The sequence below is a fragment of the Tiliqua scincoides genome, chromosome 2 (genome assembly GCF_035046505.1).
Source record: "Tiliqua scincoides isolate rTilSci1 chromosome 2, rTilSci1.hap2, whole genome shotgun sequence".
NCBI classification, from domain to species: domain Eukaryota; kingdom Metazoa; phylum Chordata; class Lepidosauria; order Squamata; family Scincidae; genus Tiliqua; species Tiliqua scincoides.
Genome location: NC_089822.1, coordinates 223,291,453 through 223,303,882, shown reverse-complemented (window position 1 = coordinate 223,303,882; position 12,430 = coordinate 223,291,453). Strand labels below are relative to the sequence as shown.

Here is a 12,430-nt window from a genome sequence, read left to right as displayed (position 1 = left end):
TCAGAGGCTCATTGGAGACTGGGGGCTCCCTGTGGGCCGGACTGGGAGTCCTCAAGGGCCACAAATGGCCCCAGGGCAGGGGTTTGGGCATCCCTGCTAAATAAAATGGCCTAGGTTCACTTATTTAAATTAATATATGTAAGTGTTTGAGTATTTTTGTATATCCCACTAACTAGCAACAAGCTTGGATATTAAAATCAACCAGGGTGAATATAACCAATTAGGAAAACCATGCAGGTTCCTTCCAGATCCTCTCAGTCTTCTCCAGCTTGCAAATCCCCTGCAATTCTTGGTCTTGTCTCTCTCAAAAGTTCTACCAGAATGCCTTTACCCTGTCCATAACAGTAAATGCTACTCCCTCTGTCTCGAAAACCCGTTATCTATCAATACATGCAAGTCTCCAGTTCAAAAGGCCCCTTCTTACCTTCCCTGCACTTCTAGCCGTGGAGAGAAAGGAGGAAGGCAGGTTGGAAGAATTGTCTTCCTACAATAGCTGCAGAGACAGCCAAATGAAGGGTCTGATTGCACAGAACTCCCTAGGAGTATCATGTAACTGCTGAGACAGCATTTATTCCTTCTCCCAAGCTCAGCCAGACAGCCATCACTGAAAGAAACTGTGCACTCAATGTCAACCCATGAGTTCCATCTACATCAGTACTTCAAGGTTAAAGCAGGGGACAGAGACATTTACACACATATGCACGCACGCACGTATGCACTCTTCAGTGGGGCTAATCCCTCATCAAGTTCTGATGAGGCTGGAAATGTAGTTAACTTGCCACCCTACCTGATAGCAAAGCATCAGTTCCTTTTGTGCCTCACACTTTTTATGGCCAGATGCTTGAATATTTTTAAGGACTGATACCTTAAAGTGGGGTCCAATTTTGTAGAGCCAGTTGAAACTCTTGTTTAGTACTGCACACCATAGGGGATACAGGGCCCAATTCTATCCAACTTTCCAGCTCCGGCGTAGCCACAATGCAGCCCCTGGGTAAGAGAACACATGTTCCTATACCTTGAAGAGGCCCCGACTGCCCCTCCACCAAAGGATGCAGTGTACGCCCAACTGGCACAACTGCACCAGCACAGGAAAATTGGATAGGATTGGGCCCATACACATACACACACTCTCAAACTTCAAGAGGGTAAATCCCTAATCAAGTTCTGCTGTAACTTGAAAGGTAGTCCTGGTATGCTTACATATTGTTGTTCCCTGCTGAATACAACTGAAAAGTTATCAGGAAACAGGAATCATTTTTATATGAACTACTATACTATGTGAACAACTGTACAGTTCTATGTGAACTACTTACTGTACAGTGCCAGGCACATCTGAAGTGCCTAATGTGAGATGCAACTAACCATATTTTTCCATCCTCTACCAACCTGCTACCCTGGGGCCCCTTAATAGAACAAAAGGAAGTTTTCATGTTCCTTTACTGGCCATTTGCTTCCCTGCAAGGAAGGTAATCACACTGGCAGGAAGCAAGAACAAGTGGGAGAAGTTACATGAAGAGGCAGAATGTAGCAAGTATGGTATAAGGGGGAAGGAGGGAACTACCATTTCAGGGAGAAATCTGCCAGACAAAAAGCAATCATCAGCAATCACCAGGGATAAATAACTGGATGCGTAACACACAGTCTCAATGGTTTCATCAATCCTCCTCCCACACTTCCTTTGCATTCGTATATCCACAACTGCACCAGCAGAGAACTATTTAAAGCCTTCAGTCTGGGAGAGACTTAAGAAAAAGAGAGACTGGTAGAAACAAAACACCAGTCACTTCATATTGATCAAAAAAGGATGAAAATCTGCCTATGTCTTTTCTTGGCCTTTGTGGCAGTAGGACCAAACCCCTGACAACATGAAATCTCTCACAATCCATTTGAACTAGAAGCCGCCAGCCATTCCGGTGCCTCTTCTGATCGGAAAGAAGACAGGAAGTATCAAAAATCAAGAACAGATGACAGTGCCCAAAAGGAGATGAAAAGTTTTAGATAGTGAACAAAAAACCTGATCGAACTGTTTGAGTAAGGGAGTTGAGAACACTTAGGTCAGAGGTTCTCAAACTGGAGCATCACAATAGCCCAGCCTGAGGATTTCTGCCTATATTTCTTTGAGGCGCAGGAGAGGGGAGAATGTGGCAACATGATCCCCAGGCTTGTGCTGCTTTCGGGGAGCAGGGGCTGTCTTTTACTTACACAGGGCAGCAGCAGGTCCCTGGGGTGCAGGGAGCCCCTTAGGGCCCCTCAAACTGCAGAGACTGAAAAAAAAATTGCAACCCAGTTTGTGATTGCAAAACCAGAAGTGGGTCACGATTGTTCTTTTCCCAGTCTCTGCAGCTTGGGGAGCCCTGCAGAGGCTTCTGAAAAGAGAGTCCCTGCCCTCCGAAAGCAGCACAATCCTGGGGATTATGACACTGCATTCCTCCCTCCCCTTCGCTGCATTCCTCACACCTCTGCCAAGACTTACCTTGAGAGTTTGAGAACCCCTGGCACAGGCAATTTATTGTTAATTGTTTTTAATTTTGTAAATCACTTTGGTTTATTTGGAATGAAATACAGGATATAAATTCTTAAAATAGTTCATGGTACCAACCAAAGAATTGCAATGCTGCCGTGTACTTCGCCCTGTCTCTTCTTAGTACTCCAATTTCCCTTTATAAACAACACAGAAAATGTTGTATAGTGCAGTGGTTCCCAAACATTTTTGACTGGCAGCTCCCTTGATCTACTGGGCCACCGGCTGTAGCTCCCCATTAGAGATATAATCCTATACATTGTATAGGGCAGCAGGTATTTTGCAAGGATTCTGCAGCTCTCCTGGCTGATGGGGGAGCCACAGCTCACAATTTGGGAACCACCGGTATAATGTTTAGGGAGTTGGACTTAGACCTGGAAGATCCAAGTTCCAATGCCTGCTCAGCCATGAGGCTTCCTGGGTGATGGGCCAGTCACTATCTCTCAGCCTCACCTACCTCACAGGGTTGTGGTTAGGATAAAAAGAGGGTAGGCACTATGTATACCACCCTGAGAAGGGAAGTCTAAAAATGTGATTGATAAACAAATTGCTATGGAGAAGCCTTTTTATTTCCTAGTGTTCCTAAGATGCAGCAAGGGCAGCTCCATAAATTTCACTTTTCCTACACAGAAATAATCCACAGCTGCCTAAGCCATTTGCAATGGGGAAAAAAAATTTGTCACACTTAGGGCCCCATCCAAACCCACTTTCCAGCACTAAGGGCAATGCAACTCCCAAGTAAGGGAACAAACATTCCCTTACTTTGAGGAGGTCTCAGTGATTCCCACCCAACTGCAGGATGCAGCACATGTCCCACTGGCACAGCTATGTCAGTGCTAGAAAGTTGGTTAAGATTTGGGCCTCAGTTTCTTAGAGACTGCATTCATACATTCCTACTCAGAGATTATTTCATGTAGGAATGTAAGTGAAGCAACCCTGAGCTCCTCAAACTCAAGTCATTACAAATAATGAACGGGCTAAGGCTTGGCAGAAGCACAGCCACTCTTTCTCATAGCTGCTCTGTGTTAACCCTGATAGTAATACCACACTCTGGAAATTCAAATCAAGGATCCAGAGTCATCTTTGAATGACAACTCCTGTTGAAACCGGTCTTCAAACTACCTCCTTGTTTGTGTTCTCTATTCAGATATGGATACACATCTTCATTTGTTGTGATTTTGTGTCTGATACAGAAGCAAAGCCACTGTGCCAGAGCAAGAGAAGAATGGCTGGTAAACAGGCTTTGCAGGGTTTTGCACTGTTTCAAAAATCTGCAAAAACCTGTTTAACAAGATACAAGATGCTGTGGACACTGATGCCACTTTTAACTGTCTTAAAAACCACTGTCTATCATCAGCTGAACATTAACAGAAAAATCATAATTAAAGAACTGCTTTCTTTTTAACATACAAACATACACACACACCCTTCTCTCTCTCTCCTTTCTATCATCCCTCTCTAAATATTGTGTGTTTCTCTCCCCAGTCTTCTCTGCTAAGCATCTAAAACCCCAAAGACTGGGAAAGAAGTTTCTGCCCCCATTCTAATACTAGTAAGCAGAGATAGCTGATAAGGGGCTCAGCATAGCTTGTTCTTCTTGGACTCAACACCTGCGTATCTGTAATACTACAACACTACCTTGGGGACTCACAATCTCTCTAGACTGTGCTGTAGGTTAGAGAGAAGGCTAGAGACAAAGCTGTATGAGAGAAACTCTGTTTAGCACCCCCAATAAACAAAGTGACCCTTCTCTACTTTCATGGGGTCTATAATGTCATAACCGCATCTCTGAGAATGATCTTCAGCTTGGCCTTGTGCCAGTCACTGCATTCCAAATCCACTGAACTAGAAATCAGCGTCTTGCTTATTCTCAGATCACCAGGGATAGAAGTAAATACCAGTCCCTCTGAGGTAGAAAAACACTGCTCACAGACAGATATCTCTCAAGGAAAGAGAGACAGAGCAAGTTCAGTGTACAGAACGTTCCATCACTATGTGCACTGGGATATAAAGGGATTCTCAGTCATTCCATTCTCTGAGAAACAGGGAGACAAACACCAGGTTCTCTCTCTTGCTAGGTCTGTGACAGGAACTTGTATGAGTGACTATCTCCGTTTCATTTTCTAATAATAAAGCCACAGAATGGTGAAAGAATAACGAACATGTAACTGCACATTGCACTGACAGGATCCAATCTTCAACAACAGAGCAGAGTTCCTGGGTCACATTCATAATGTAGTGTGCTGGCCAGCCCATTTCTGAACTGGTTTCCTGAACAGCCACTTCTCACGCATTACGTTTTTAAGCATATACCTAAAAATTTAAAGTTGGTTGTGCCAAATATGTTTGTGCAAACATATCTATCAACAGCTTCCACATCAGAGTGGGACTGCTATCAAGTGCATACAGTGATAAACCTGGGTCTATTGTTGCTGCATAGCTTGTGACCCTCTGCCAGCTGGACAAGCACAAGCCAATTTGCAGAAATGCACACATGCACCTATTACATCCTCCATTTGCTACTTAATCTGTCCATATGAGTAAGGCCCAAATCCGAACCAACTTTCCAGCACTGGCATAGCTGTGCCAATGGGGTTTGTGCTGCATCCTGCAGTTGGGTGGCAGACAAGGAGGCCTCCTCAAGGTCAGGGAATGTTTGTTCCCTTACCTTGCAGTTACATTGCCCTTACCTTGGTGCTGGAAAGTTGGTTAGGATTGTGCCCTAATACGTTCAGTGCCAACACTTCCATGCATACATAGAATCCTATGCTGCAATCCTATGCACACTGTCATGAGAACAACCCCTATAGAAAACACTGTGGGACTTGCTTCTAAGTTATTATGCATAGGACAGCTTTGTAAGGCACTGTACGCCTTCCCCTCTGCATTCATAGTCACAAGGATCTAAAACAGATTCTGTTCTAGCAAATACCTATAATCTTTGAAAATTTGCAGTTTAACTAGGGGGGAAGAGATCAAAGGCAAAGCAACTCAAAATTCAGACCATTCCTCAGTTCAGAATGTAGTATCAGAACGTACTGGTTTAAGAGGTGCTCTCTACTAGGTTGGGTGGTTCCTGCAGGGTTCTGTTAGGGCCCTAAATACAACTTTGCCTGGTTGAAGATGCATTTAATGCAGACTGTGTTTACACAGGGAATATCCAGCTGTAATTATAGGAATGATGTTATGATAACAGGAAATCCCTGCCCTTTGGATATATTGAGGAAAAGGAATACAGTCATTTGCTAATCACCACCAACAAGAGGCTTTTGTGTAGCTGGGGGGAGCATGAGTTCCCGCCACGTTGTGGACTTTGGCCTACAGATGGTTTAAATCATTCATACCAGGATACTCTATAGCCTCCAGCTCAGATCTTTGTTCATGCACAGTTATGACAGTTCTTTAGCTCTCGCTGACAGAGAAGAGCCACTGCCTTCAGGGACATCCAAAAACATGCCTATTCAATGCAGTATAGGCAAAAAATGGTTTGACAGTACTGCAAATATGAGAAAGAAAACAGCAATGCAACTTCATGGCAAAGTTAGGCACAGCAGAAATAGTGGCCTGAGACAGTCAAACCTTCTGAGACAGTCAAACCTTCTGAGACAACCTCTGAGACAGTCAAACCTTCTGTTAAAAGAAGGAAACCAGCCTTCTACAGGTCTTCAAAACATATTTCATGGATCATCTATTTGCTATTTATCATAAAAGACTTGCTGAACAGCCCTCAAGACATGAAGAAAAGCATGGTATGATATGGTACTAACAAAAGCATGCAATGGTAGAAAGAAAGATGCGTACTTGCAATACTAAACTGCATTTAAAACTATCACTGTCCTAGGGGAGCTGGGCGAAGGGCGCTATTTCTGCTGAAAGAACACTTACATGGAAGAGATACTAGAAAAGCAGGTTGAAGTTGTTCAAGGTCAAATGTTCCCATTCAGAAATAGCCTCAAAAGTCATGAAGAAAGTGAAAAACAATCTCTGTCTCTTCCATTCCACCAGCTTCATCTCTGACTTTTATCACAACACAACCGAGGCACAGGGTGCCTTGCTCCCTTAAGGTAGCCCTACAAATCCACAGCAATGGCTAAATGCACTGCAAATGACAGCAATAGTTAAAATGTTCACCTACCTTTTTGATCTTGCCACTCCGTGTACCAGCAAAGACCACAGTGTGCCCACGGTAGTCATAAGCAGCTACTGATGTCATGCCATCTTCCTTGTCCACAAAGAGCGGCACACCTTCAATGGTGACTGTTCCACCCAATGGCTGATTAAAATCCTGCCCACAGAAATTGTCATCAATTTGCAGAGGCTGTAGAAGAGAAAGGGATGGGGAAGAGAAAAGGCAGAGATTAGCTGTCTGTGTCAATGATTGCAGATGAGAAGAGGGTTTGAATTTGCAACAACAGCATTACTGCTGACTTTCTAGAGCATATTTTGGTGGCTTATTTGGAAACCAGCAGGGAAGTTCCAGGGGACAAAGAAGACTTCATTCCTAAGAACTTACCATACTTTCCCATATCTTCCAAACACATCCCAAGAGGTTCACACACTGTATCACTCCATCTCTGTTTCTTAAAGACAGAGATGGAATGATACATCCAAATTCCTTGGATTATACACATATAACCAAAATATAGTGCACATATCACAAAAATCTAAGCAAAGTTTTCCCCATTTATTCAAATTTCTACTTTCAAAGTCTTTTTAGAAGAGTGGGAAATGGGAGTTGATTGCCAAGTGTGGGAATGAATGATCAATGTGAAGGAATTAAATAGTTTGCATCAAGAAGATAGTCGGTTCTACTTAAGTTTTTACTGTAAAAATCAGCAGCCTACAGTAATAAATTGCTTCTGAGATATAGCAGCTACAGGCTGCTTCTCACATTATAGCAGAAGGGAGTAGACAAGGTAAAATTTACCACATGCTGGCTTCTAGCCTATAACATGTGAAATGTTGCTTGTGCATATGTGCATTTTAACTGCATTCATACTGTGAATATATTTTGTAGATAACAATTGGTCCTAGTTCTCCACAGCATGTTTCTGTGGCATCCACAGAAAAACAAAAGCCTATCGGCCTCGTACATCACAGGTCAGAAGAGGATACAAGTTACATTTTTAACTGGTACCTCTTCCTAATGTAATGTTTAAAGCTATCTTTCTTTCAGGAGTGGCCTCAGAAAATAATGCTGCATAGTAGGAATCTATTTTGCCAAACACCCTCTTCTCTTGCCTGGTTAGCCTAATTCTCAGTCTAGGCCAGGGGTGATCAAACTTTCAACTTTAGGGATGCTGGACCTTTAACAAGTGTATAGAAGAGAGAATTTCAGCAGGTGCAGCTTGCCTTTTTCCGCCCCATTATTCAATTCTTTTTCCAGTACCCCTAAAGGTCCTGGCAAGTACCCCTGGGGGTACATGTACCCCAGGTTGGGAACCACTGGTCTACTGCATTGGACCCAGAATGGGAATCTGATTAATCCAGAACAATATCATACAAGTCATTTCTGCTTCATCAGTTTCAGCTGCAATCATACCCACACCTTCCAGGGAGTAAGCCCTGCGGAACATAATGGGACTTCTGAGTAGACATGCATAGGATTGCACTGTTAGTCTTATGGGAAAATGTTCATTGTAAATATATGAACCACCCAACAATGAGTCAGACCATTGGTCCAGCTAGCTCAGGCAGGCTACATTGACTAACAGTGGTTCTCCAAGGTATCGGACAGGGGTCTTTCCCAGTCCAACCTGAAGGTGCCAGTGATTCAAACTGGAACCTTCTGCATGCAAAGAAGGTGCTCTACCACTGGCATACAGTCCCTCCTTTGTGACAGGGCTGGCCTAAGACATTCTAGTACCTGAGGAGATATGCCAAATGCTGCCCCCTTTACATGGTGGTGCAAAGGAAGAGGGGAAATGGAGCAGAAAAGGAAGTGCAACGGAGAAGAGAATCATTCCTCTCCATCACATGTTTTATTTCACTCCATCTCTCTTTCTTGTCTAATCCAGAGAGCAGGAGGAGAAGGCGGAGCAGTGCAGATGAGTGGGTGGACAGAGGTGGGTGACCCCTGTCATCCTGATACCTGAAGCAACCACTTCAGTCAGTTTCATGGATGGGCCAGCCATGCCTTAAGGCTGGCAAATATATGTGGGTCAGCACTCTCTCTTAGGGAGTCATTAATTGAACAAAGCATGTAAAGAACAAAGAATTAGCACAAGCAGCAATATAGTCCATTCATCAGAAGCAGCATTTTAAAAGGATGCAGTCTGAACAGTTTGTTGCTTTCTTCAGCAATTTACAGGGAAACTAAGAGAAGGAATATTTATACAGCCTAATCAGTGGAAAGGAATATAGGAAAAGAAAGGTAACTATGAAAATCTGAGCCAACCATTGAAATAACTACAAGGTACTGTAGATAGTACTGGTTTGGCTAATAGGCTCTACATAGAAAATGTTTTAAGCAAATCAGTTTCCATATTTTCAATTAATAATGATGATGTTTAAAAGTTCTATGTGCACATACAGAGGAGTCCAGAAAAAGATGATCCTAGACAAGATGAGAGAAATGGTCTCGTTCTCTCTCTCCCCCCCTCCCCAATGCCAGCTACCCAGTGCCTACATGCAATTACTTTAAAACCATACAGAGAGATGTATATAGTATTATACAAATGTTAAGCATATTTAAGTATTTGCCTGCCTTTTTGCTTGGGCCACAATCCTTTGGCTAGCAGCTGGCTTAGCAAAGTTGAAGTTTCCATGCACATATTTTCATTAACACCACTTGAGGAATTCTCCTTATTGGCTTACATCAGTCCCAAGGATTCAGTGTACAGCTCTTAGCATCTGTGCTACAGGGCCCAAGGGGAATGATACTGCATAATTCCACACCTGTGCGGTTTCCAATTCTCCCCCAGGTCACTCCTAAATAGGGAATGTTGTATTGCATTGGCTGTATGAGGAATGTGCTTGTAAGCTGCAGACACACACATGCAAGCTACAGAATCTGCCCATATACAGTCCTCTCTCAGCAGTTTCAAGTGGATATGGTGTTTCCCACATACTTTCCTAGACTGCTGGGCCTTATGTCGGCACGGATGTTACTATCCCAGAGACAGATGCAATCCACCATGGATGGGATGAAGTGGATCCCATTCACACAACAGAGAGGCACTAAGGGGAGGAGAGAGGTATCTGTATCATAATTTCTGAGAGAGTATTTTTAGCCTCTCAAATACCCTGAAAATGTAATGGAGACAACTAAGGACTGGTCATCATACTGGTGCCATACTGGTAAGTGGAAGCATGTCATGACCTACATTTCATATATGTTTACAGAGAAATTGTGGTCTCTACATGAAAAAAGGTGAATTAATAACTCCAAATCAGCCATCAGTGCCAAAATACTGCTGAGGGTGTATGGACAATTTTAAGGCAGATATCAATTTACCTGAAAGTCCTTCTGAAGAAGACAAATATTTCAACCAGAAACATCTTTACATATTTAACTAGCTCTGTCAAGGGACTATTATGCCCCAGCAGGAACAATCTTTCCTATAACTGGTCAGAGGAAAACACAGAATATACATACCTCAGAGTGCTTTCAGACAGATGCTAATCAACCAACAATAGTGCTAAAAGGGAGTGGAATAAGACAAAGTACCTTAAAGGAAGAGGTGCTATTTAGCACCATGAGATAGCACCACCACTGCTGTTTGTACAGCACAATTGCTGTGGTACTGATCCTTCTAGTTCATTTGGACTACAACCAATCAGCAAAGAGATTGGCAGAGTACCCTTGGCAGCAGAAACTGACCCATATCTGCTCTGCTAGTATCAGACAGCAGCCTTGTTTGTTAAACATTCTCTAGCATTTGCAGAGTCAGCAAGAGCTTTTCAAATGAGAGGAAGTGAAAAGAGTTGCAATAATGGCCATAAGCCACTGTGCCTGTCAGTGCCTCCAATTGCCAAAAAGAATAGAGCAGCAGTCCTAATCAGACTTTGGGATCACACTAAGTTGTTGCAGGGACGGGAACAGAGTGGTGGTCCTCACAGCGCCACAGTCATTGTGGCACCGTGGGTAACCAAGGACATCCTAACATACCTGGGAGTGTCTTGCAGCATCCTGGAGGGTCCTGCAGGCTTGCAGCCACCTCTGCAACCCTCCACATGGCTGTACTGAGCTCTAATCTGCTACCAAAGCTTACTTGCAGTTCACGATCAGAGCTCATTGCACCGACAAAGAGGGTCACAGGACCCTCCAGAAGGCTGCAGGACACCCCCAGGTAGGTTAGGATGTCCCTAGGTCTCCGTGGTGCCATGATTCCTCTCCTTAAGGGGGGGGGGAATGGTCTGTTTCTGGTTCCCCTGGTGGGTCGCAGTAATTCTTAGAGGTGTTTGTTTCCGGTAAGTAAGATAGGAGTACAGCCTAAATCTTACTGAACACAACAGGCTTACTTCTGAATAATATAAATAACACTGTTTTCAAACAGTAATTCTCCCTGATTCAAGCCCTTGCTACTGCACTGATGAAATGACAAAAGGTGAATGGTTCTTGCTTGGGGCTTTGCAGCTGAAAGACTTCCGACCTGGCCATTTCCTGTTAAAGTGGAGGCCATATTTGTACCCAAAGACAAAATAAATGCTCCAGTGTCAAGACTCAGATTAGAGATGGAACCTGAGTGATCTGAACATCTTCCACTGAAACTATAAAAAATAGCATTTACTTACTGATTTCTTAGTGTGAGTTTCACATGTATTATCTTGGTGGAATTCTCATAACAACCCTCTAAGTAAGACAATGAACAGCCCAATCCTTACCTAACTCTTCGTGCAATGATGTAGCAGCATCAACATATCAACTAATCGAGGGCAAGAAGAAATAGAAAATAGCTGAAGATCTGTTTCTAACTTTTCTTTGCCTTGCCTTATCACCTAGCCCTACACTAACCACAGAACGATAGCAAAACCACAGCTGTACCTCAGGTCATTGATTTGATCATTAGTGGTAGCTAACAGCCCAATCCTATGCATGTCTACTCAGAAGTAAATCCCATTAAAGTCAATGGGGCTTATTCCCAGGAAAGTGTGGATAGGTTTGGGCTGTAAATCAGTAATGGCACTGGTTGAGCACTAAAGCATGAGGACTTCCCAGAGGCATACTATTTAGGCCCTTCCCTCCCCCATCAATGTCACATGTACTTAACCCTAGCCCCACTCTCTTCATATTCAAGAATTTATTTGTGCTGGCTCTAAATGTGCTGGCTGGCTCCCTATGATTGTGCTGGCTCCCTATGATTGCAACCTTGGAACCGAGAGGATAGGGCTAAACATACATCACTGATGGGGGTGGGGGGGCGGCTAAGCCAAGTGTACTCCAGGAAAGCCCTCACATGTTTGCTCTCCACAGAAAAACACCTGAATAGGGCTTCTGTTTCCCCTAATTAATGGCCTATACCAGGGGTGCCCAAACCCTGGCCTGGGGGCCATTTGCAGCCCTCGGGGACTCCCAATCCAGCCCTTGAGGAGCCCTCAGTCTCCAATGATCTTTATTTTCCACATTTTTATACCGCCCTTCCTCCAAAAAGCTCAGGGCGGTATACACAGCTGCTCCCCTCCTTTTGTCTCACAACAACCCTGTGAGGTGAGGCTGAGAGAAAGTGACTGGCCCAAGGTCACCCAAGAAGCTTCATGGCTGAGAAGGAATTTCAGCCTGGATCTTCCAGGTTTAAGTTCACCTCCCAAACTGCTACACCACCCTGACTCTCCAGGTTGTTGTTCCTAGAACTTAAGTATGTCAAGACAAACTTAAGGAAAGCTGAGGGTAGAATGTTCGGTGAATTCAAATAGACAGAGAGGAAAATTTACAGTACTGTAGTCAAGAAGTGGGATTCCAGTGTCTTA

General features: G+C 43.7%; 1 protein-coding gene across 8 annotated transcripts in view; it reads right to left on the bottom strand.

Moving 5' to 3' along the window:
* PLXNA1 (plexin A1) overlaps positions 1 to 12,430 on the bottom strand; it is a 400,969-nt gene that overhangs the window by 277,200 nt on the left and 111,339 nt on the right. For all 8 annotated transcript variants that reach the window (XM_066617858.1, XM_066617857.1, XM_066617855.1 and 5 more), the window contains exon 3: positions 6,657 to 6,839. In XM_066617858.1, the coding sequence (XP_066473955.1) occupies positions 6,657 to 6,839 (183 nt within the window). The remainder of the gene's footprint in view (positions 1 to 6,656; positions 6,840 to 12,430) is intronic.